This window comes from Caretta caretta, chromosome 3, assembly GCF_965140235.1.
Source record: "Caretta caretta isolate rCarCar2 chromosome 3, rCarCar1.hap1, whole genome shotgun sequence".
NCBI lineage: Eukaryota > Metazoa > Chordata > Testudines > Cheloniidae > Caretta > Caretta caretta.
Genome location: NC_134208.1, coordinates 37,739,843 through 37,766,176, shown reverse-complemented (window position 1 = coordinate 37,766,176; position 26,334 = coordinate 37,739,843). Strand labels below are relative to the sequence as shown.

The 26,334-nt window shown below is 40.9% G+C and overlaps 1 protein-coding gene across 3 annotated transcripts in view; it reads right to left on the bottom strand.

Moving 5' to 3' along the window:
• Positions 1–1,072: 1,072 nt before the first annotated feature.
• Positions 1,073–26,334, bottom strand: part of PXDN (peroxidasin) — a 160,963-nt gene continuing 135,701 nt past the window's right edge. For 2 of the 3 annotated variants that reach the window (XM_048845386.2, XM_048845387.2), the window contains 5 exons: positions 25,100–25,308; positions 15,012–15,132; positions 10,149–10,281; positions 6,734–6,847; positions 1,073–4,115 (listed from right to left, as the gene is read on the bottom strand). In XM_048845386.2, coding sequence (XP_048701343.1) covers positions 3,990–4,115; positions 6,734–6,847; positions 10,149–10,281; positions 15,012–15,132; positions 25,100–25,308 — 703 coding nt within the window. In that variant the 3' untranslated portion in view covers positions 1,073–3,989. Of the gene's footprint in view, positions 4,116–6,733; positions 6,848–10,148; positions 10,282–11,264; positions 14,950–15,011; positions 15,133–25,099; positions 25,309–26,334 lie in introns of those variants that run through there. The other variant, XM_048845388.2, reaches the window with a different exon arrangement.

The window sequence follows — 26,334 nt, the reverse complement described above, 5'->3', positions numbered from 1 at the left end:
TACCGGGCATGAAGATATGTAGGGCGCATGAGTCGGCTGAATGGGCATTGTTACCAAACATCTCTGACCAAAGGCACAGGGAGGTGAATGCATGCCTGAAGGAGAGCACCCAGAGGAATACTACTTGGGTCCCGCGTTTCCTGGTGGATTTCGCAAGCCTCAGAGACTCACTGTGACCCTCCAAGCAACCCTTCTCCCACTACTTTTCTATAGCCATCTGGCCTTGTCCCGTCACAATACCTAGCGGCAAAGAGTCCTGTAGTACCTTATAGACTAACAGATGTATTGGAGCAATAAGCTTTCGTGGGTGACTACCCACTTCGTCGGATGCACATGCATGGGTCATGACTCTTGTCTGCATTAAGTCCTAATCCTGCTCTACCCCAACTGCCCTTCTCAGTGACAAACATGTTCTACCACAGCCCAAAAAGTAACAAAAGGAAAATGGCATGCACTTGTAGCGGAGGCCAGAAGCAGGACTTCCTGGCGTGGCATCCACAGAAGCTCAGTGGTGTAGCAGCAGCCAGCTGCTAACAAGCAGTATGAGCCTGATTACCCCTTTGTGGAATGGGAGGAAACCTCTTCTAATTGTAGAAGAGGGGGATAGAAAAGTGACAGTGCACTCATTTTGAAGGTGGTAGAGAGACTGAAGGAATTGGGCTGGAATGAGGCATGGGTAAGTGATATGTGGCCTCCAAGTGTCCTTAGAGTCTCTGTGCAATTTACTTAGGGTGAAAAAAGGTTAATATCAAAAAAGCTTTCAATTTTTTTTCCTGAGAAAGGACTAGACTGGGAAGCTGTAAAGTGTCCAGCTGCTAATAACTAATTCCTTCTCTGATTCTGTTTTTACCCTCTGTCCTCCCTCCCTGCAAGGAGTAAATAGTAAATATATACTTTCACCACCTAAATACAAAGCTATAACTTTATTAAAGTGACATTTATTTATCCCACTAATTGATCATTCTAGTGTCAGATATGGAGGGTTAATACTAAGCTCCTTTGAGGAAATCATTGGACTGGCCGTTAGATAAAAAACATACACACTGTAGCTTCAAGAAATTAACAGGTAGAATATTAGGAAATGTAGCCCATTTATTTCAACTGAGAAGCATTCATTACACAGTGCAAACAGTTCTTTGGTAAATTTACTGATTACAATAAAAATAACAAAGACTGCTATTGGTAACAGTTTTAAAAAGTAAATAAATATGAACAATTTGCAACATATTACAACAATATTCTCACAGTGGATACTGAGGAAATGATCATCCAGCCATTGGTTACTGTTTTAGAAATGTTAATATGGGTGCTGAATCTGTAGACACTGTAATAAAAGTAAATTTATACAATTCTTGATAGCTTATTACATTTAAAATTGTTGGTGAAGATCTGCTTTTTCTTTGTTTTATGTTTATAGAAAATAACTCAGGATGACAGTGGTATAAGCATTTCAAGAGTTATTCCAGAATCTTTTTATATACTGTATGAGTAAACACTGAACAAAGAACAACAGATATTCACTTTATTCTGTGGCAGGGAGCGGAGGAATGAGATACATGATACTGTTATATAGTGTATAAATGGAAAAGCTCTTCTGCTACAATCTGAAATTCTAAGGATATTTAATTCATATAAACTTGGGGCGAAGTATGAAATTAATAATCCATTGGAAGCACCTTTTTTACTGGTCTACATAACCATATACATACTTAAATTATGATATTTGATTTGTTTCTGCAAGCCTTTCTCTTGAGGAATTCTTATTGTAGATCAATGGGAGTTCTATGTGCATAGGGCTTCAGGGGTGACTGTGTGATTTGGACTCTCAAGAAAACAGAACACAGTACTAGAGTATCGAAAAAGGGGAAGGAATGTGAAGCCCTAGATAACATAGGATACTCAAACATGCTTTCCACACAGTTTCTAAAAAACATTAAAACAGGTTATATAAGTCAAAACGTTATATATAAAAATCAATTGAAATATTCTTCAAAATATAAATGGTAGTACCTCATGTACCTCTAACATACATCTTTGCTTAACACACCACTCACATGTACATATTACTCTTACTACACTGTCAAACAAGTTATTGTAGTAAGTTTGTAATATATACCAAAGTTTGAAAGCAGTGTCATAGTATGTAGTTTATCAAATTATAGAACATTAAAGCTACTAACCAGGGAAATTATGTGCCAAAATATTATAGTGGAAATGGCACTGTTGCTATAGATTAGCTATTACACGCAAATGTGATTTACTATGCAAATTAAGTCTTTACATAATTTGAAAAGACTTACAAGTTTACATGTTGCTGGTCTCTCTCACCAACAGAAGTTGGTCCAGTAAAAAGATATTACCTCACCCACTTTGTCTCTCTAATTTTTACATTTGTGCAGATTTCATTAATCCTAAATCCCTGATTCCTAAATCCTAACAATTAACTCAGAATCCAGAGAATTCAATAACTTCAGTAGGAGTTCTGCATTAGGACTGCAGGACTGAGCCCTGAACTGTAGGAAATTAGGGATTTTTTCAGAAGATGCACTAGAAATGAAAAACAAAACTGTAAAATGAGGTATGATAGTTGTCTTTCACTGAACGTAATATATGGCTGTTAAAAAGGTGAAAAATTGGTGTGCTAACACATACACTGCACTGACATAGACATATATTCTATAGTGCTAAAAAATGAATTATGTGAGCAGTAAAGTTCATTGGAGGATCATTTTAACATGAGTCATACAAAGGGACTCAGCTATAAGTATGCATGTACTAGCTGAAAAATGGAGAAAACCTATAAACTGAAATACCTTGTCAGAAAAAAACAGAAAGGAGTAGTCAATCCACAATTAATGGTAAATGCTTCATTTTGATTGTTCTTTCATAAACAATCAGTGCCATAATATACTCAGGAACACATGTCTACTGACAATATGTACAATGGATCAGTAGCTATCTTTGTATGCAAAATGGCATGTGACGTTTTCACATTTTCAAAACAGGGCCTTAGTAACTATACATGTGAGCACGTCTGAGATGGAGAGAAGCATGCTTGCAAACTGGACTTTGGATGGTCACTTTACACTGATTAAAAATAAATGAATCTAAAAAGTAGCCAAGCAATTACATATGTTTTGACAAAAATTATTATATTAATTTTAATATCAAAGGCTACTTATGAGTCATGTACTGCTTCCTAAAGTGAGGAATAACATTCAAGGAACACTGTCAAACACTTTTTGTAATACACATTGTTTTGCTACCTTCCTAGAAATTTGATGTTTTGTTTCTCTTTCCCTAGTAATTTTATGCTCTTCAATTTGTCAAACACTGATTAATTTTCCTCTTCTATTAAAGAGAGGTTGAAATGCAACCAATTTGATTTTTTTTTTTAACTTCATTGTCTCTATACCGGCATAATTGACTGAGCAATCCAAATGCACAGATGGCTTGCAGAAATTGGCCTTGTATTAGCACGGCTCTGAACATAGTTTTTATGAAGCTTTTAGTTTAGCTTTTCCTCTTCTGACTTTATTAGTAGAGCACTGAACATCAAGTCATACTGATACTGAAAAAGTAAATATTTTAAAAGAAAAAGTAAATATTTATATTGTGCTTATTTCTCATAAATGGGAGATGTTCTGATTTTATAATGTAAACATTTTAAGGTAAATCAGCTTGGGTGCCTAAAACTACTTGACAGTGTCCTTTTGAAGTAGCACCAGATTCAGTTTGTCTAACCTGAGAATCTTAACACAAGATTATCTTCACCTGTTTATTTCCCTTTCAACATTTTTGCATTGTTGTTTTCTTTTTATGGGCAAATAATAAAATATGTCATCTTATACTGTTACAGCACCATTAGAATGTTGTCATGTAAAATCTTGATTTCTTGCTGTTGTTTTAAGCTTCTGGTTACCTGTATTTGCCATCAGCAGGCATCGTTATGATTTGAAGAGGACACATCTGAAATTCTTAGAGGAGATTTATGGCTTCTTTTCATTGCTAATAGTTTGTTTTAAGCAGACTGGACAGCAAACTCCTTTGACCTTCACTGGTGTAGAGCAATCGGTTGGCGGACATGATTCTACAAAACAGGTAATCTGACCAACCTGTATTAGCACAAATATAACAACAGTTTAACACGTTATTTAGCTTTCGCTACAGAATAAAATATATGGTATTTACATTATTCAGGAATGCATTCCCAGACATTCTTTCTAAGGTTTTGGGTACTGGGACAAATTCTGAATGTATCATCGTTTGTTTTGAGAGGTTTTTTAAAATTTGCATCTAGAAGAAAGCACCTTGTATGGCAACTTTTTTAATGGCAGTTTGCTCTAACACTCTTTCTTCCCCTCTCTCACAGTCTCATCTCTTAAGTGTCAGTCCATACCTGTCCCTCCTATCCTCTTCTCCCCTACCTTGCTCCTCTCACTTACACTTCCTTTCAATGTCCTCTCTCCTTTCACTTTTTTTTTCCATGTAGCTTATCACTTCTTAACCAAACCCGTCTAAAAAACCCATGGAACTAACATGAAATAGGTTTAAATTCAATAAGGACAAATGCAAAGTACTCCACTTAGAAAGGAACAATCAGTTGCACACATACAAAATGGGAAATGACTGCCTAGGAAGGAGTGCTGTGGAAAGGGATCTGAGGGTCATAGTGGATCACAAGCTAAATATGAGTCAATAGTATAACACTGTTGTAAAAAAAGCGACCATTATTCTGGGATGTATTAGCAGGAGTGTTGTAAGCAAGACACAAGAAGTAATTCTTCCACTGTACTTCGTGCTGATTAGGCCTCAACTGGAGTATTGTGTCCAGTTCTGGGTGCCACATTTCGGGAAGGATGTGGACTAACTGGAGAAAGTCCAGAGAAGAGCAACAAAAATTATTAAAGGTCTAAAAAAAAGACCTACAAGGGAAGATTGAAAAAATTGGGTTTGTTTATTCTGGAGAAGAGAAGACTGAGGGAACTTGATAACAGTTTTCAAGTACATAAAAGATTGTTATAAGGAGGAGGGAGAAAAATTATTCTCCTTAACCTCTGAGGATAGGACAAGAAGCAATAGGCTTCAATTGCACCAAGGGCAGTTTAGGTTGAACATTAGGAAAAACTTTGTATCTGTCATGGTGGTTAAGCACTGGGATAAATTGCCTAGGGAGGTTGTGGAATCTCCATCATTGGAGATTTTTAAGAGCAGGATACACAAATACCTGCCAAGGATGGTCTAGATAATACTTAGCTCTATCATGAGTGCCAGGGACTGGACTAGATGACCTCTCAAGGTCCCTTCCAGGCCTACGATTCTATGACCTTGTGTTGCATATTATTAACAACTCTGCTTGTGTGTTATACTCCTTTATCCCACCATGTGTCTGTCTTGCCTGTTTAGACCAGGGGTGGGAAAACTACGGCCCGTGGGCCACATCTGGCCCACTGGCCGTTTTAATCTGGCCCTCGATCTCCCACTGGGGAGCGGGGCTTGACCCACTCTGGCCCTCCAGCCAGGGAGCAGGGTCGGGGGCTGCGCCATGCGTCTCCCGGAAGCAGAGGCATGGCCTTCTCTTCAGCTCCTACACATAGGGGCAGCCAGGGACCTCTGCTCTGCACACTGCCCCCGACCCAAGCGCCACCCCTGCAGCTCCCATTGGCTGGGAACCGTAGTCAATGGGAGCTGCAGGAGTGGTGCCTGTGGACGGGTCAGCGTGCAGAGCCACCGGGCTATGCCTCGCTTAGGAACCAGAGAAAGGACATGCCTCTGCTTCCGGGAGATGCTTGAGGTAAGCGCTGCCCGGAGCCTGCACCTCGGAACTTCTCCCCGTGCCCCCAGCCCTAATCCCCCTCCTGGCCTCAGAACACCTCGATCCCACCCAGAACACCCTCCTGCACTCCAAACCCCTCATCCCTAACCCCACCCCAGCAGGAGCCCTCACCCCATTCCCCCGCCCCAGCCCGGACCCCCCCCCTCACACTCTGAACCCCTCATTTCTGGCCCCACCCTGGAGCCCTCACCCCCTCCCATACCCCAACCCCAATTTTGTGAGCATTCATGCCATTCATACAATTTCTATTCCCAGATGTGGCCCTCGGGCCAAAACGTTTGCCCACTCCTGATTTAGACTGTAAGTTCTTATCTTCTATTCTGTGTTTGTATAGCACTTAGCACAATGGGGATATATTCTTGCTTGGTCCTTAGGCATTACCAAAGTAAACATAATTAATAATACAATTTAAAGGTTATATATTGATTTATCATCTAAAGTTCACTCATAAAGTTCAGGGATCCCACAAAGCCAAAGTTTTTTTCTTCCTACATTACATTATTTTATTTCTTTCACTAAAGGTAAAAAAAAACAAGGGAAGTATTAACATTTTGGTATATGAGCTTTTACCAATTTTTACGTTTTTTAAGAGGCTGCTTTTGGAAAGGCTTCTTCTGGGCCTCCCCCTTTTTACCCACAATTTTGCAAGTACAATTTAGCACCAGCCAAATGATGGAAATTAGGTTATGTAGATGTCTAATTATTAGTTTTGTAAGTACTGTTAGATTGATGGATGTCTGAATGGTGTCAATTTCCCCAGCAACTAACTGCAGATACATATTGAATCAACAATGACGAGAACCTACAAAATTGTGGGTACAACATCGTCAGAGGCTGCATCTCAAAAACAAATCACAATATGTCTTAAACACTGAAAATGAAGTCCAGCATACTCACTTTGCATTCACACATAGTACAAGGGTCCCTTTTCCAGGTTTCATTGTTGGAGTGTGATTTACCCTTTTCATCAGTGCAATCAGTTCTACTGAGACGTGATTCCAGTTTCTTTATCTGAAGACGGAAAATACGTAAGTTATTAACTGAACCAAAGTAAAGCTTTTCCTGCTTAAGGTACGTACTCTCTCCTTAACCTTATATACAATCCCCTAACAACATTCATGTGATTCATCTGGCTGATTACTCAGTTTTAGATCTGGTCAGATATAATGGAGACTTGGCGTGGTGAAATGTTTCACTTCATCTATTACAGATTTAGCAAAACTTTTGCTGAAACACAGCAGAGCACAGGCCGCTCTGACTCTCCCCAGTTCCAAGAGATAGAGAGGCACAACCCTCAGGAGTTCTGCCTCTCCACCCAGCAGATCCAGGGGATGGAGAAGCCCAGAGCCAGGACACTCTGCTTCCCCCCCACATTCCCAACTCCAGGTGATGGAGAGGCACAGAGCCTGGGTTTCCAGCCATCCACTTTCCCCCCAGCGCTGGGGGACTGGAGAGGCACAGCGCCTCCTGAAGCTCCGGGGTTGGCAGGGAGGCAACGCGACTGGGTTTTCTGCCTCTCTGGTCACCAGACTAGAAGGCTCATGTCTATTTCACAAGCAGAAACAACAAGAACATTCCCTGAGAGCAGCTGGGAAGGCAAAATATTCCATTTTGGTTCTTTCTAAATGGACTTTTCTTGAAATCCCTTTCCATTAAAATTTGTATAGTTTTGACGTTTTGTCCCACTTTGGGGACAAAACTTTTCCTCAAAAATGCAGAAAGGGATTCCCCTTTTCTGGTCAGCTCTACTCAGTTAGTATAACTGCTGAAAAACTAAAAGGCTGGAGGCAAGCAACACATATAGAAAGAGTCTCCACAAGAGAAGTCTAACCACAAAGATATTTTCTTTCTTACCCTTGATATATACACCTACAACCACATGAGCATCAAACAAAAAAAGATGACAAATGTAGAGAGAGAATACTAAACTCATAAGACTGCCATAAGGAAAAGGAAGATTAGATTATTCAACTGAAGAATACTGAATAAATGGCTACTTTGAAAGCATTTGTAACTTCTCCACCCTTATTGACTTCTGTGACCATTCTAATGATGCAGAGGAGCCATAAAACTAGTTTACCTGTCTACCTAAGGCAGGGGAGTGTACCTGGAAAGCCCATGCACTGCAGCAATACTCAGCTGTTAGAATGATCCTTTGGAACCATAGATAGAAGGGCACAACTTAGAGCCCATCCAGGTATCTTTTAGGCCTTATCCACACTGGCAGCGGCATGTAGGATACCAGCACTATACGTGTAGCTATATGCTGCAGTGAAAAACATGCTGCGTCCACATGCAATGTTTAGATACACTTGTCAATGAAAAGCTCTGGTGATGGGGAAAGGCTCTGGTGATGGGGAAAGGCTCCGGTAATGGGGAAAGGCTCCAGCAGTGTAAAACAGCAATGTAGACGGCAGAGGCACTGCTTGGGGGTGTAGAGAACCATTTGCTAAGGTTCTGGCATGTCTGTACTCTACCTGCCTAAGCAGTGCCTCACAATCGACTGTTTATACCTGTGCTAGGCTGCGTGCAGTGTATATACGCTACTCGCCACCAAACGATTTGTGCAGTGTAGACAAACCCTTAACTGCACCAGTAGTAGAACCAGCCCAAAAGACAGTCTCTCGTTTGGGGAATGGAAATGCTGAATGCAGCTTGGCCAGCCCATAGTATTCTCTCTCAAAAGGGTAGTTTGCTCCTGAATGACAGTCGCATCATAATTCTGGTTTCCTCAGTATTGCAGCCACATGCCAAAGTTATAACTCTTACATTAAGATGTACTTATTAACAAGTATCTTTTATAATAAAGATTAAATTACCATCTAAAGAGAACATTTTAATTTTCAGAGGATTTTTTTAAAGTTTTAGTTGGGTGCTCCAGGAACTAATGCAACAACTAAATTGGATGATGGTAACTTGCTACTGGCTAGAGAGTGTTTTTGTGAGTGTAAAAGTAATTACTGATACAAAATATTAAATCAAAGTTAAACCATAAATGGCCAAGAGTGGTTTTATTTTTCCAAATTAATGTTCACATTTTGGAGAACAATTGCGCAGCCAGCTCTACTGATGGAAATATGAGACCTTCCTTACGGCAATTTTAATTTGCCAGAGTTTGAGATAAGAAGGTCCATTTACATGAGTCCAAACCTCTTCCATACCAATTTTTGTATTACAAAAGAAGAGTTTATACATTTATTGGGAAATATATACTCATCCTTAGAGACTACACTTGCATGTAGAATGATGACGGTAAGGTTGAAAATATACGCCAAAGTCATCTGAACTTATACTTTTTGGGCTCCAATTTACAAATTATCTAAGGCGGTATGTACAGTTCAGATCCAAATCCAAACTTGTCCAAAGCTGTAAGATGTTCAGATCTGGAGTTCTGATTTAGACCTAAACTATATATATAAACTAAACTATATCATGCTTGTGATATAATAAAGTGAAAATTCCAAAAGGGTGGACTTCCTTTTGCAGTGTAATTTGTACCTGAATTTTGGTCATTCAACTCCAAGTTTGAGTAGCTGAATTACCTAGGTTGTAGATACACATTGTGGGTGTAAATTGCACCTGCGAACAGGGAGGTCAAACTACAGTCCAGATAAATATATGCTTAGAAATAACTAACATGCCCAATACATTTAATGTGGAGTACTTTTGAAGGAACTTCTATCCTTATGACCAACTTAGGGAGTTCTCTGATATGTAAAAGATGTTGTGCATAAATATTAACTTTTTTAAGTGGCTACTATTATGGCTAGTTTAGTAAGTCTGATTATTAAGAGATTTAATTTATGCCACTGTAAAAGTCTTTTAAAAAAAGATCTGAATCCTGGGTATAATTATTTACAATTGCAATTGGCACATACCACATTATTTCATAACAATTGCAGAGTTTATCACAGATATGGCTCAATCAACAGATTTTACTCAGATGCACACCATAAACCCAGATTCAATAAATTCCAGGTCTTAAACACGATAAAAGCATGAAGGAAAAAGCTAATTCCATAAACAGTTTCTTACATACATGGAATGCATTGCTTACACAAGCTTTTGGTGACAGAAATCAACAAAGACAAACTGTATAATCTTTGTTTTAAATAAGATTAACAAAATATGCAAAAATAAACAATAATATGTACACTATGCTCTGTGTTCCATTTTGTCAAAAGATTACAAAATAAATTTTGGATTGAGGAATGCAAGGGAAGGATCAATATTCTTTGTAAATATGCTGTTTAAAGTTTAAAATGATTTTAATTAAATTTAAGATTAGAAAATATTCATTACATCTTCTTACCTGATTTCTGAGACCTGTAATGGTCTTTTGCATTTCTAAAACAAATTCTCTGAACTCATTCACCACAGGTAATTTTATATGTTCATCAGATGCTGAAGTGGCATTATTAAAATGTTTACCCTGTTTTGTAGAACTGCAACAAGAGGAAAATAGATCAGGATATTCACCCAACACATTTTCAATAGACAGGCTATTTGCATAGGGGCTATCTAAAATGTAAAGTTTGAATAAATTAAGTGTAGGCAGCTGCTTGTATGAGTTTTATGAAGCACAACAGAACACCAGTGCCATTGTAGCAGGATATGGGCTCAGGATCAGGTAGATTAATGTATTACTCCTTATACCATCAGGGACAGGAAGTTTGAGGACAGAATGCATCAGTCTTAAAAGTAAAGGAGTACTTGTGGCACCTTAGAGACTAACCAATTTATTTGAGCATGAGCTTTCGTGAGCTACAGCTCACTTCATCGGATGCATACCGTGGAAACTGCAGCAGACTTTATATATACACAGAGAATATGAAACAATACCTCCTCCCACCCCACTGTCCTGCTGGTAATAGCTTATCTAAAGTGATCATCAGGCCCGTGGGTTATGGGCTATTACCAGCAGGACAGTGGGGTGGGAGGAGGTATTGTTTCATATTCTCTGTGTATATATAAAGTCTGCTGCAGTTTCCACGGTATGCATCCGATGAAGTGAGCTGTAGCTCACGAAAGCTCATGCTCAAATAAATTGGTTAGTCTCTAAGGTGCCACAAGTACTCCTTTTCTTTTTGCGAATACAGACTAACACGGCTGTTACTCTGAAACCAGTCTTAAAAGTGTTATGTCTACTATGTTAGGGGACAGAAAAAGTTGTTAGTCAATACCATTTTCATGGCAGTGCCTACTATTCACAGAGAAAAGAACCAGTGAAGCAGTTAAGCTAAACATCCAACAATAATCCAGAGTGAAAGAATACTACTGATTTATTGGTTAGTCTGTATTCGCAAAAAGAAAAGAAGTACTTGTGGCACCTTAGAGACTAACCAATTATTTGAGCATAAGCTTTTGTGAGCTGCAGCTCACAAGTGCTGTAGCTCACGAAAGCTTATGCTCAAATAAATTGGTTAGTCTCTAAGGTGCCACAAGTACTCCTTTTCTTTTTGCTGATTTTATTGTAATCAGCATTGTGTTTGGACTCACTTTAAAGTTTCTTCCCATGAATAGACATCAGAAAAAGCATCTATGCTTAAAACCTCAGTCTTTGAAAATGGAAAAAGTTGGTTTACTTGCCTGTTTCCAATTTAATAAGCTTTTGAAGTCAATAGTGCTTTCACAGTACAGAATAATTTAGAGCCACTTGCCTATTGCAATTGACATCTGGCAGACTTACATTCCAAAATCTTTTTAATCAGTTCAATCTTCAATGAAAATATTGTGTAAAGTCATCAGAGAAAACAGACATATTCAGTATTAATCATATCATCTAAATAGATTTCATATAACATTGAGTAAAAATAGAGATAGTATTAATTATTAAACCATTTTTTACATCAAGTATGAATACAGCCCTTGCATCCTACCTGTATATGTAATTTCTACATCTCTCACTTACCAATCTGGGAAATTCCTTCCTATTGATATTTCTGTTCTAACTGTAAAAGTTCAAAAGATTCTCTTTGTTACCAGGGTAGGAGAAACTCATGTTTTCTTTTGACTTTAATTTTTATGGGACTTAACTTCTTTATAACTTTATAAATATGTGACAAAGAACTTTTGCCTGTATATTATTGTTTATGCTACAGAAATTTGGAAAAGTTGGTAAAAGTTCACTTGGAAAGGAGAACCATAATCTACAATACACTGCTACTTCAGAACAACTTGTAACAGTCAAAATGAAAGTTACAGTGTTTGTTGAGCATTTTTGATTCCTACTCCTACTTTGATTTTTTAGTGTTGTTAAATATATATATATATATATATATATATATATGTTGTTAAAATGGCTGAAATGTTGTGCAACAAATTCACTCCTGGTGTAGCTTCATTGATCTCAGTGGAGTTATTCCACACATGAATTTTGTTCACTGTTGTTTATAATTCATCAGACAGATAGAAGCAGCAATAAAATGTTTTGTTTGCCGTAAGAACACATGATTTTTTGTGCATAGTCTTGCATTTTACTAATGCAAAATTTGCCAGCAGACGCTCAAATTTGTCTGATTGAGTCACCATTGAAGCCTTCCAGTTCACTCATTTCACAATACTCACACGAAGTAAGCCAAGTAAACATCCTCTGAATTGTTACCTTATATGAGCTTCCAAGCATATCCTGACTTCTCTTTGCCTTCTAGATTATAAATTCTTTGGAGGCAGGGACTATCTTCATCTTGAGTCTATATAGCACTCGAGGTTCTTGTCAGTGCGTAACACTATTATTAGGACACTGGAGTATGCTGGACTCATTAAGTCAAGATGCAACTTTTACTTCAAGGATATCTTTTTCTTTGTATCTTATTATAACATAGCAAGAGGTCTCTATACCAAACAATTGCTGGATTAAATTAAACATTTTTAACCCTTTCTCCTCAAGTCATATTTACACAATTATGGTCAGTAAAAGGACCTGAGCTAGAGCCATACTGATATAAAATAAAAGGTGATGGTGGGACACATTCTTCTAAGGGTTCTATACTTTTGGAATCTGATCCCCAGAACATCCCTAATTTATTATCCTCAAGAAGCCTATGCAAGCCCACATTTTCTCCCTGGCTCAGGAATGGGGGGAATTTATTGGGCTAGAAAATGGAAAAGAACACTAGTGGATATTCCGTTGGAGCAATTACATTTTTGTTAGTTATTTGCTGGGGCCACAATTTTATGTTCTGGCAGCAATTGAGGAAAGATAGTTTATTTAATGTGTATGTTATATATATTTAAAGAGATTGTCAAGGGAACTGAGAACTAGGGATAGGCACTTTTTCGTGGTTATAAAAATCAAATAAATAAATACACTGCAAATTCCTGTCTATACTTTGTTCATGTTATATAAGAGTTGATCAAGTTGGCATACAACTATACACTATATATCCAAAGTGTGGTCACACTACACATTTTGTCCTACCCAGTATTTTCGTTTCATAAGAAGAGCTTCCAACTGACCCTGAGGGAGGAGGGTGGTCCTGGAGAAGGCTGGGATCACTCTTTTGGCTCACTCACTTTCAGGCTTGCGAATGAAATGAATCGAAGGGCCCAGAACAGTGGCTTGATCAGAATTTAACTTTTAAAATGAGCTCTTCATAGCAGAATGTTGTATTAGCTAAAGTGCAAGGCCCTTCATACATACTAGCCTACCTTGTAAACATGTAACTGGATATTTCAGATTCATAAACCAGTTCTGTGAAAGCTACAGTCTGGTAGTCCTTATGTTTGTGGTGATGAAAAAAACAAAAGGAGTGTACGGAGTCTTAAGCATTGTTTGGAGAGAGCATTAATGTGTAACAGAATCGGTTATACTCTGGTATAGATTTTGGTAGTCAGAATAATTTTGTCCCAACTGTTTTGGGGCTCTGGTTGAGAAAGACACAATGTCTTAGGTTTATACATATACACACAAATAGTCTGTGACAAAATGTATGTAAAAGCTTGTTTCTTTCAGACTCTTTCAGAATCTGAGAGCATTCCAACATCTCTGTGGGAGTGAGCAGATGACGTCCTCTATTGCTGCACTAGTTATAATAATTTTTCATCCTCAAAAGGTGCCTATGAGGGTGAGATTCTTGAGACACTGTCTGGGCTGTTATAGCATTTCAGAGAGAGTTATGCCTGAAGAATATAGTATTCTTAATTCTCAGCTTAATATCTAAATCACAGAGTACCTGGGACACAAGGAACACAGTTTCTAGACAAAAAGGAGACAAGATGGAATCTTATTATGCAAGGGCCTGAAGACCCTCCTTTCTTGTAGATCTGGAGATATGAACCCACTAGGACAGATTCTCCCTTTCCAAGTTCCAGATGCTGGACTAGAATCTGGCTGTTACTGCTGGTTTGAGAATTCCTCTGGAAGGGGACACTTGATATCATAAAACAGGCGACACTGCTTCCTACACCAATTGGAGTAAGGTGTGTGTCAGGGCAGGGAAAGGGCACATCTGGATGGAGAAGAGCCCATCTCTACTCCGCCAGTTCACAGCTAGCATAGGGTCCCCTACAGTACCCATTTTTCATAAACCAGAGCAGACCCTACGCTGATGTAACTTATACTAGCACAATCAAGAAGCCATAACCAAAACTCTTCTCTCCCCGATTCCCGCACTGAATGGATCTTGGCATGAGAGAATCTAGCCCATTATTACTGATTTCAATGCTACTGCCCCAATATTTGCCCTGCTCTGGCTTCTAAGCAAGTTCCTAGACATTGAGGTGGGGCAAATATTATCTGTAGTCCCTGCTTGTATCACTTTGGGGACAGCGGAGTGTGGGCATTTTCCAGGCAAACAGATGCTGTTATTGATGGATGCAGTAAGAACCCAAATTTTCTGCTGCTTTTCCTTAACATTTCATATTTCTTCTGAGGAAAACAGACAAGACTGGGGGTTTAAGTATTATTGTTTCACATGTTGAAGGTCTTAGAAAAATTAGAGCTGGAAAATAAACCAAAGCAGAAAAAGGACCTGAAGTTGGCAGCAAACTGTAGCATTCAATTTTGCTTTTCACATTTAGAAGCATCAGAGTGAAAGGCATCAATCCCAGACTGGACTGGAGACTGCAAGAACCTCATGTGCATTTGCAGAAAATATTCCATTTTCCTCCACCTTACACAAAAACAAAACAAAACAAAACACCCCTTTTTCATATCTTAGTACAAAATCCTTACCTCACTGTTTTGGGCATTTTCATTTTCTTTAAGGGCTTGTCCTCCTGAAAGCTATAATCAAGAGAACGTCTTCCCCGGAAGTGATATGAAAATGCATTAAACTGCCCTCTAGTTCTACAGTCTGAAATAAGACAACAAATTATATGTTGGAAATTAAACTATAAATTGATAGTTTTATGACAATAATAATTGTAAATAATTATATATATGTATTTTTTAAAAAAACTACAAAATTAAATCCTCTTTCGTCCAATATGGCTTCTTACGGAAGTTTTTCTTTTCTTTTCTTTTAATTAAATCTTGTGATTTTTTTAAAAAAAATATTTTTCCTTTAACTATGTTCACCTCTTCCATAAATTATCAGATCTTCACACCTCCTTGTACAATTCAGATCTATATCTGCTTCATGAAGTCTACAATTTTGTTTATAGTGTAGTTATACTCTGAAAAGGTGCTAAACAAAAATGACAGGTTTCAGAGTAACAGCCGTGTTAGTCTGTATTCGCAAAAAGAAAAGGAGTGCCACAAGTACTCCTTTTCTTTAAACAAAAATGGCATTCATCAGATCTTCTTGTATCTATTCAATGACAAGTTTTTAAACTACTTTTTGCTTCTATTGGCTTATCACAGTTAACAGAAATATGAAAAAGCAAGATAGATCCTACAGAATCTCTCTTTATTAAAAAGATTCTGAAATCAGAATTCTGGTTACTAATAATGCAAAAGAAGAACTTTCAAAGCGCAGGTTTGAGTTCCAGCATTGGAAGCTAGAAAATGGAAAAAAATGGTGATTTCCCTTCTCAAAATGACCTCTCTCCAAGTCTGAAATATCTGCAAATACTGGAGGCCGTTCAGATTTGTCCATAAAGCTCCAGAACATAGCATGCCCTTTCTTTTCTGTCTCTAGATAAGACCATGCAAAGTTAAAAGTAAATACTCAATTCCAAACATACATTTCTTAACACTAATCTCTTATTCCACTATGTGAACTGTAGACGTGCCCACCAAAAGAGGCCATTGTAGAAGCACCTAAAGGAAGGAAGTAATCAGATAACTAATTTTACATTGTAGGTCATAACCTCTCTCTCAGTGCGAGATATCTGGGAAGCAATGAGCATCAAAGAAAAAAATAGGAGTGAGAGCTATGTAAGAGAAGAAGAAGAAGATTCCCCTCCTTTCCTTAAAATTAACACAGGTTACTCAGGGACCTACATGTGGTACACCTTCCTGCAGAAGTATGCTTCTGCAAAGGAATGGTGGTCAGTCTCAGAGAGCTTTGTAAAACTGTTGATAGAGAATCAGGTGGCAACTTTATAAATTTCATCTGGACTGGCTAAAGCCCTTTCTGTCCAGGATGCTACTCTGAAATGAATGCAGTGTATTTTGATCCCAACAGATCAATTTGTCTGTGCCTGAATATGCTCCACATTTGAGCTGACTATGTACAGATGATTTGAATATTCACAGACCCAGGCATTTAGGGTGGAAGGAAATAAATAAAGATGATGTTTTCCTGAACTGATCAGTTATATAAAGGTATATTTACACTGCACTTCTCATAACTATCATGTGTCTTTTTCATTGGGTGTTGAGGCTTAGGGAAAAACAAGGAAAGAATATATTTCCCGCTCCAACCCATTCAAAGCACTGCTGCAAGGATCATCTTCCTGGCTCATCGATCCAAACACATCATTTTCTTCTTTGCATCTGGCTCTAAATTCCCTCTAAGCTGCGCGGCCGCGCAGCTGCCTATCAAGCACCGTGCAGGCGCTCAGGGCTGCAGGGGGGAGAGATGCCCCTCCCCTCCAGTCCCCAGCCCAGCCCCGAAAGTGCCGTGGCCGGGGGACAGGTGTCCCAGCCCAGCCCAGCTTTGAACGTGCCAGAGCTGGGGGACAGGCGCCCCTTTCCCTGCCCCAATCCATCCCGACCCAGACCTGCCGTGGGCGGGGGACAGGCATCTCTCCCCTCTCACACAGCCCAGGTGCTACTGTGAGGAGAGGGGGCAGGGGAAGGAGAGTGAGAGTCCTCTCTCCCCACCATAGCCCAAGGGAGCCCCACTGCACCTCACATCCCTCATCCCCAGCGGGAGCCCTCACCCCCCCTGCACCCCAACCCTCTTCCCCAGCCCTGAGCCCCTTATCTCCGGTCCCACCCCAGAGCCTGTCCCCCCCAACCAGAACCCTCACCCCCCCGCACCGAGCCCCCTCCCACACTCCAAACCTCTCAGCCCCACCCCCGCCACATGAATTTTGTTATGTGCACCAATATGGATGTGATGTGTCACACATCCATAACATAACAAAATGCACATAACAAAATTCATTCCGCACATGGGTGGGAAAAATTAGAGGGAACACTGATCTGGCTTCCAATTTTTTAATACATCAGACTCAAGCTCCTCGTCTTTGCCTTTTTAGGCCCTTTACCATTTAGCCCACCCCATCTATTGGCTCTGTTAGCTCCTTGATTGTCACTCCCCACATTCACTCAGACAACAGAGCCAACATCAATTGCCCACTTGTCCATTTCTCCCTTAAGCATCTTTCTACTTTCATCCATGTTGTCTGCGACACATGAGAAAAATTTCCTGCCAAAACTGGCCACCCCAGCCATGCCTACAAATCATTCCCATGCACAGGGAAGGAAAAGGACTTTAGTGGCTGCATTTTGTGTGAACTGAGGGGGGACGTGTGTAAGGGAGGCCACAGAGGAAGATGTTACAGTATTTGAGGAGAGAGATGAGGTCCCGAATGAGAGATTGAGCACTAGGGATAGCAAGAAAAGGACAGATCTTGGAGATGTCAAGGTGGAAGAAATGGAATGACCTGAATAAGATGTGGATGATGGTGGTGGCATTAACAGGAGTGAAGATAAGGAGTTCTGTGTTAGTTCTGAACTACGTTCAGTTCAAGACAACAGCATGTACAGAGAGATGTCAGAGAGATAAACTCAGATGTAGAATTGGATGAAAGGAGACAGGGTAATGGTGGAGATTAGTAGTGACCTCTGCTATTGATCGCTGAAAATGGAATGTAGGGGATGGAAATTCTGTCCTAGTTTTGGAAGGGAGATATTTGTCCTTGGCTTTATCTTCTTCTCTTTCTCTGGCTGGACTTCAGTGGTGACGATCATTTTTTTCCCAAGACATTCAAAATCTCTAGAGGAAAGAACCTCTCATGCTTCTCCATCTCTGGGTTATAATCAGAAAGAGAGGTATTCATCTTTGGAGAGGAACAAAATGACAATGGAAGAATATAATAATCTGGAGTGCTTTATGGCTTTCCCTACAACCCCCATGTTATTTGGCCTTTTCAGGTTTTATTTTGACTTATGGGAGCCAAAGAGGATTTTTGAACTTATCCCTGAAGTGTCTTTGATAAGTGAAGACAATCTGGTTTGACAAGTCCCATCTCCTGCAGAGGCACCTCTTGAGGAGTTTTAACTAGCAGCAGAGATGTTGCAATGCAGGGATGCTGAGGCCCCCAATAAGCCACCCAGACTTCCCCTTGTACAGCAGGGATTGGGAGCTGGGAGAAATTATGGCCGCACTTTATTTATGAGATTCCTAAGAGGGTCTTTTCATAGGGAGAGCATTTCTTGCATTCAGTTTGCTCCATTTGGCCTTCTTCCCCATGATGGGGATGGGAAGACATCCCATGTAGGACACAAAACTGGAAATAAAAGCCTCCCTTGGAGGGAGAGGAGAGAACGTGGAAAAGTAATTTTGCTTCACTGCTACCACAAATCAGTTTTAAAAGCTAGGATTGCAATGGAGTAAGCTGGAGCACTAACCCAACACTCTGTTTGCAACACTGGAGACAGAGAATCTAGTAACAGAATGAAAGGGTTATAGTCAAGCCCAGGAGCCAAGTCTGAACTGCTTATGGTTTTTGCAGGATGAGTCACAACCTAAACACCCCTGACTGGGGCAGAGGTCAAAATCTCAAGAACAGCTTTTAATTGGAAAACTGAGCAAATCAGCTATGCAAATCATTGAAACGCAATACAGTTTTACAAAGTGACTTTTCAGAATTTAGCAGCACTTAAATCTAATACCCAAAGTATAACAGGCACTTATTGCATAGGTTTTGAAGTCAAAGAGCAAGAGCCTCTGGGCTCTTGTTGAATTAAGTATGCTAATGTTGTGCCAATACTCAAAAGGGCAACTAGGATGACCCAAGTAATTATAGGCCAGTTAGCCTTATAATAATCCTGGGCAAAATAATGGAAAAAATGATATGGTATTCAATCAATAAAAAACTGAAGGATGGAAATACAATTAATGACAATCAAAATGGTTTTACGGAAAACAAGTCTTGTCAAACAAACCTAATTTCATTTCTTGATATGATTACAAGTTTCATTGATACTATATGTTTAAAACTTTAAATATTTAAAACTTTTGTATTACATTTGACTTGTTATTGCACAACATTCTCATTAAAATTAGCACTTTTTAATATCAATAAAGCAAATGTTAAATGGATTAAGAACTGGTTGAATGACACATCTGAAAATGTAGTTGTCTATGGGGAATCATCACCAAATAAAGGTATTTCTAGTGAAGTTCCACAAGCTTCAAAACTAGGCCAGCATTTTTATCAATGACCTGGAAGTAAACATGAAATCACTGCTGATATAATTTGCCATTGACACATCAATTGTAGAAGTGGTAAATAATAACGAGGCAAGAGCAGTCATACAGAGTGATCTGGATTGCTTAAGAAAGTGGGCCCATTCAACCAAAATCCTTTTAATACAGCCAAATGGAAGGTCAAATATCGAGGAACAAAGAATGATCACTCTGCCTACAGAACAGGGGACTATTTCCTGGGAAGGAGTGACTCTGAAAAAAGATTTAGGGTGCATAGTTGACGAGCAACTCAGCATGAGCTCCCAGAGCAATGCTATGGCAAATGGGATTGCTAATGGAATCCTTGGATGTCTATAGAAGAGGAGTTCCAAAGTAGGAGTAAGGAGATCATTTTACCTCCGTGTACAGCATTTGTGAGACAGATACTAGCATACTGCACACAGTTTTGATGTTCACATTTTAAAAGGATGCTGAAAAATTGGAGGAGGTGAAGAGAAAAGTTAAAATCTGACTTGAGGGCTGAAGAAAATGCCTTACAGTGAGTCACTTAAAGAAAACAATCTGTTTAAGCTTATCCAAAAAGGTGATTAAGATGTGACGATTACAGTGTACAAGTACCTTCTTGGGGAGAAAATACCAGGTACCAAAGGTCACTTAAATCTAGCAGAGAAAGGCATAACAAGAACAAATAGCTAGAAGTTAAAGCCAAATAAATTCAGATGAGAAATAAGGCACACATTTTAACAGTGAGAGTGACAGCCACTGGAACTAACTACCAAGGGAAGCGGTGGAATCTCCATGTCTTGTTTCTGGAAGATATGCTTGATTCAAACACGTTATTGGGCACAATACAGGGGTAACTGGATGAAATTTTATAAACTGGAGGACAGACTAGATAATCTAATGGCCCCTTCTGGCCTAAAAACCTATCATCTACATGCTTAAAATAAAGCATGTACTTTAATTCCATTGATTTTAATGGGATTTAAGCACGTTTTATTGTTTACCTGAATAAGGATGCCTTCCTGAATCAGTCTTAGAAAGGATAAAAATGTACAAGAGAGAAATCTCTTATGCTTCTGGGCACATGCCAATCACTAACTGGTAAGAATTAGGAAGACATGTCTCCTCTGGACAAGTTATTCTAATATGGGGTTTCTTGAACCTTTCTATGAAAGAACAGGTATTGAGCCACTGTAGAGATAGGATACCACATCAGATACCCCTATTTTCTGATTTAGATAAGATTTCGGAAAGAAATTTAGAAACTTAGAAAATTATACTGATGAATGCTACATACCCTAGGCAACTGGGGTGAAATCCTGGCTCCAAAGAAGTAAATAGTCATTTTGCCATTGACCTCAATTTGTCATGTTTTCATGCCTAATGTTCTGTCATCTTCTTATACAGAATCTGAGGGTATGTCAAAACAGCAATGCAACCTAGGGACCCTATTCATGGATTTAAGAGTCTACACTGAATTTTAACCCTAGGTTAAGGATTTTCTGACCTGTGCTCGAATCTAGGGCTCTGGAGTCCACACTGCAGTGCACAGACCCGAGTCAAAGTAACCCCATCTCAATGTCTAACATCCCTGCCTGCCAATGTCAACACTCTAGCCCTACAAATGTGTTGCACCGTGGGAAAACTCTATTGCCCATCTTGTTTCCTAACTGTGACGATGCTATCGATGGGTCTCAGGTGCCCATAAGGAGCACATGAGTACATAAACTGAATAATTAGTTCCTTTGGGTGGCTGTCTCAGTAGAATCACTGCAGTTTGAAGCGGCTTTGCACTGAACTAAATGAAAATTGGGCTTTCCCCCTCTAGGCTGTCACACTGGCAAGAAAATGCACATGTGCACCTGTTCTGAGGATAACTGGGACATCAGTCTCCAAGGCTACCAAACTATTTAAATGAAACTTTTCTGTTCTTAATTTTTAAAATGGTGTGGTTCAAGATATTTTTGCTTGGTTGTTTTTTTATTTATTTGTCTATTTTGAAGTTTGACATAAAAATGTCAGTTTTGGGAAAAACACACACATGCCCCAGCCTGGCTGCTGCCAGTTGTGGAGCAGTGAAATGCATCCCCAGGGTTTGGGGTGCAGTATGCTCCAGCACAGCCCAGGGCTATTCCTTGACTTTAGCAAAGCTTTTGACACGGTCTCCCACAGTATTCCTGCCAGCAAGTTAAAGAAGTATGGGCTGGATGAATGGACTATAAGGGTGGGTAGAAAGCTGGCTAGATTGTCGAGCTCAATGGGTAGTGATCAATGGTTCCATGTCTAGTTGGCAGCCGGTATCAAGTGGAGTGCCCCAAGGGTTGGTCCCGGGTCTGGTTTTGTTCAAAATCTTTATTAATGATCTGGAGGATGCTGTGGATTGCACCTTCAGCAAGTTTGCAGATGACACTAAACTGGGAGGAGTGGTAGATACGCTGGAGGGTAGGGATAGGATACAGAGGGACCTAGACAAATTAGAGGATTGGGCTAAATGAAATCTGATGAGGGTCAACAAGGACAAGTGCAGAGTCCTACACTTAGGAAGGACGGATCCCATGCACTGCTACAGACTAGGGACCGAGTGGCTAGGCAGCAGTTCTACAAAAAAGGACCTAAGGGTTACAGTGGACGAGAAGCTGGATATGAGTCAAGAGTGTGCCCTTGTTGCCAAGAAAGCTAACGGCATTTTGGGCTGTATAAGTAGGAGCATTGCCAGCAGATCGAGGGATGTGATCATTCCCCTCTATTCGGCATTGGTGTGGCCTCATCTGGAGTACTGTTTCCAGTTTGGAGCCCCACACTGCAAGAAGGATGTGGAAAAATTGGAAAGAGTCCAGCGGAGGGCAACAAAAATGATTAGGGGGCTGGAACACATGATTTATGAGGAGAGGCTGAGGGAACTGGGATTGTTTAGTCTGCAGAAGAGAAGAATGAGGCGGGATTTGATAGCTGCTTTCAACTACCTGAGAGGTGGTTCCAGAGAGGATGGTTCTAGATTATTCTCAGTGGTAGAAGAGGACAGGACAAGGAGTAATGGTCTCAAGTTGCAGTGGAGGAGGTTTAGGTTGGATATTAGGAAAAACTTTTTCATTAGGAGGGTGGTGAAGCACTGGAATGGGTTACCTAGGGAGGTGGTGGAATCTCCTTCCTTAGAAGTTTTTAAGGTCAGGCTTGACAAAGCCCTGACTGGGATGATTTAGTTGGGGATTAGGTCCTGCTTTGAGCAGCGGGTTGGACTAGATGACCTCCTGAGGTCCCTTCCATCCTGATATTCTATGATTCTATGATCCCTTATCCCTGCCCCCTGGGAGGCAGGGATAAAGGACACCCGGGGGCTGTGGGTAAGTTTTGGGGCTGGATCCCACTCACGGCCCTCATAGTGCACACTGTCCAGGCGGCCCTGCATGCACGCACGCACACACACACACACACCCAGGAAGGGCGGGGGGGGGGGTGGAGCAAGGGACAAAGTGTGGAGCAGGACCAAGAGGAGCCCTGCAAGGATGGCGAGCAGCAGAGCTCCCAGGTCAGCACGGCCGGGGAAGGGATGATCCCCAACATCCTGGCATCCAGGAGCTGCCTCCCACCTGTCAGCTGCTCTGGGCAAGCTCTGTACAGCAGCTAGGAACAGCTGGAGTCACTACCACAGGAGGCTGTGGGGAGGTTTGAAGCTGGCTCCCACTCGCCCCCTTGATAGTACATGCTTCCCAGGTGCCCTTGCACATGTAGCCCCAGGGGTTGGGGGTGGGGGTTAGAGAGCAGAGCAGGGACCGGGGAATTGCCCTGGAGGAGGCATGGCTGGGGAGCTGGGAGTCATCCTCCCCAAGCCGTGCTGAGCCGGGAGCTTTGCTTCTTTCTCTACTCACAGGGCATCTGCTTAGTCCCTGATCTGCTCTCTGCCCCTGCTCTCACCTGGATAGCATACACCAAAATCTGGCTATGCTCTTGTAACCAGAAATCAGCTCTCTTTGCAAAAAGCTTCTTCTGAATGGTCTCCATGGAAAACCCTGCAGGCTTCCTGACAGCAGTGCTCACAGACCAGTGTTCAGAAGACAATGGCTTAATGCTGACCTGAGCTGCTGCCTTTGCAAAGGGAAGTGTGGCTTCTGTTTGCAATAGAGTGCAACAGATTGCACCACAGATTGTCAGCATAGAGAAGACTAAGAAAATTGTCCCAAGGAACTCTGGGATACATCTGGATGACTTCCAGGCCTCGAGTCAACAAGCTGGGGCCATGTGCACACAGGAAAGCAATAGGGCTCAGACCCTAGGTCCCAGTTTAACACAGGCTCAGACCTTCCAGCCCTGTAGGGTCCTGGAACCCTAGGTTTGAGTCGTAGGTTAACACAATTGGCATGTGGACACAAGGCGTGAGTCCAGGCTCGAGTCTGGCCTTACACTGCTGTGTAGACATACCCTAAGCATTCTACCAAGATTAATACTTTTATCTTTATAATACTCTTTTGAGGTAAGAAAGGATCATCATCACCATTTTACAGGTGCAGAGCTGAGGTACAGAAAGAATATGCTACTTTCCCAATGTCACACAGGAAGGATGTGGCAGAGCCATGAATTGATACCATTTCTCCTTAGTCTTAGTCGATTACTTGAAACATAGGGTAATTGTTCCTCTGTTAAGATACCGAAAAAAGCCTCAGAGGTAGCTTTCTTGGAAAATATGAAGTTGAACTTGGGGAGCTCATTGCTCAAACAGTTCACCCTGCAGAAAAGTTAGGTCCTGGGGCCTGTGATAATCTCAAGCAGCAGGTTAGAATGTCAAGGAAGTAGAAAGAAAATACTGGGTGTTTCATTTAAACTCTAATTATTTTATAATGATAAATCAGTAATTCTGCTGTATGATTAGTTAAATAAGCTTTAGAGGTAATCTGGTTTTGTTATTATAGAACAGTTTTGCATTAAAAAAAAATAAATCCTGGTTTGTTCAAGCAATCTAAGAGGTAACAGGTTTTGGTAACTAAGTGTCTGCTCCTCTGCCCTCCATGTGGAAAAGCATTTTGCACTGAACAAAACAGGAAGGATAACAAAAACAGATGCTTCCTACTTACACAGCTATAACAATTAAATACATGGATGACTTAGTACCTATAAATTTAAGTACAGTGAGCAAAACATTGATTCTTACAGTCTAAATTTTAATCAAACAATGGAATTTACTAGAATTTTTAAGGTCATTTAGAAAAAATAGTAAGCTTTCAATGTTTTTTATAAGTAAACTGCTAATACAACAGAACCAAAGCCTTAGCTATACAGTAGCTACATCAATCTCCTGACCAGATTCTATGGGAAGTGGAATATTACTTCTGCACACTCCAAGTATAGTTTTGTAAGCACATTATCCATCTTCCTAGTTCAGATTGAGTTAGAGTTGAATAGTAACTAAAAATCTCGTAAAATTTCTTCAAAGCAGGCCATTAAAAAAACATAACCAGAAACATAGGATGCACTCCCAATACTCTCCCTGGATACAGACCTTCACAGCAATCTTGCCACATCCTGAGATCCAGTTTAGGAATTTCTTCACAGCTACCATAACCATGTGGGAACTCGGCCACCTTAAAGACATCACGTTGCACTCTGGTTATATTGTCAGCGTTGTCGCACAAAATTCTGGCAAGAGATGTTTGCTTGATCTGAGTCAGCTGAGGTGGACTAAATACACCAGGATTCTCATACCATAACCTGTAGTCTCACAGAAAGAAAAGTTAAGTTCTTAGACAGTTAAGACAATGGTAAATAAAATAAAATAAAATAGACAGACATACAGATAGTTTGTACTTTACTAGAGATCTTGGGATATTATAATCAACACAAAATAGTATTCTTTGAAAAACAGATCGTAGGAAAAATACAGTTCCTGAAAGCAGATGACTTTATACTCTGTCTTCATGTTCCTTTCTAACTAGCCATGAGGCCGCTGTTCACAAATCTTCCTAGATGAACAAATTTTTTTGGTAGAAGAGACAAAGCAGCCAGAGCATACTTGCAAATTAACATGGATTTACAGTTGCTTTGCACAAAGACACCAAAGCTTACATGCCAATTTCCCTTTCCCTCCTGTTATGCGCATGCTCACATTCGTACCCTCTCGAGGCATCCGAACATTCCTGTGCACACACATTCCAATTTCCTCCTCCCTCCTGTTTCCCATTTTCTCCTGCACATACATACTCCTAGAACAGAGGTGGGCAAACTACGGCCCACGGGCCACATCCGGCTGTGGGACCCTCCTGCCCGGCCCCTGAGATCCTGGCCTGGGAGGCTAGTCCCCGCTCCCCGACAGCCTCAGCGCCGAAATGCTCTGGGCGGCCGGGCAGCGCAGTTGCAGAGCCGCGGCCTGACCCGGTCCTCTGGGCGGCGCGGCTGTAGCCACTGCCAGCCACTGGTGCTCCAGGCAGCATGGTGAGGGGGCAGGGGGGGTTGGATAGAGGGCAGGGGCGGGGTATGGATGGGGTTGGGGCGGTCAGAGGGTGGGGAACAGGGGAGTTGGATGGGGCATGGATCCCGGGGGGCAAGTCAGGAATGAGAGGGGGAGTTGGATGGGTGGCAGGGGGCAGTCAGGGGTGAGCGGTTCGGGGGTGGTCAGGGGACAGGGAGCAGGGGGTGGTGGATGGGGTAGGAATCCCGTGGGGGGGGGGGGCGCGTCAGGGGATGGGGGAGCAGGAGTCCCGGAGGAGCCATGAGGGAGTGAGAAGTGGGGGTGCGGGG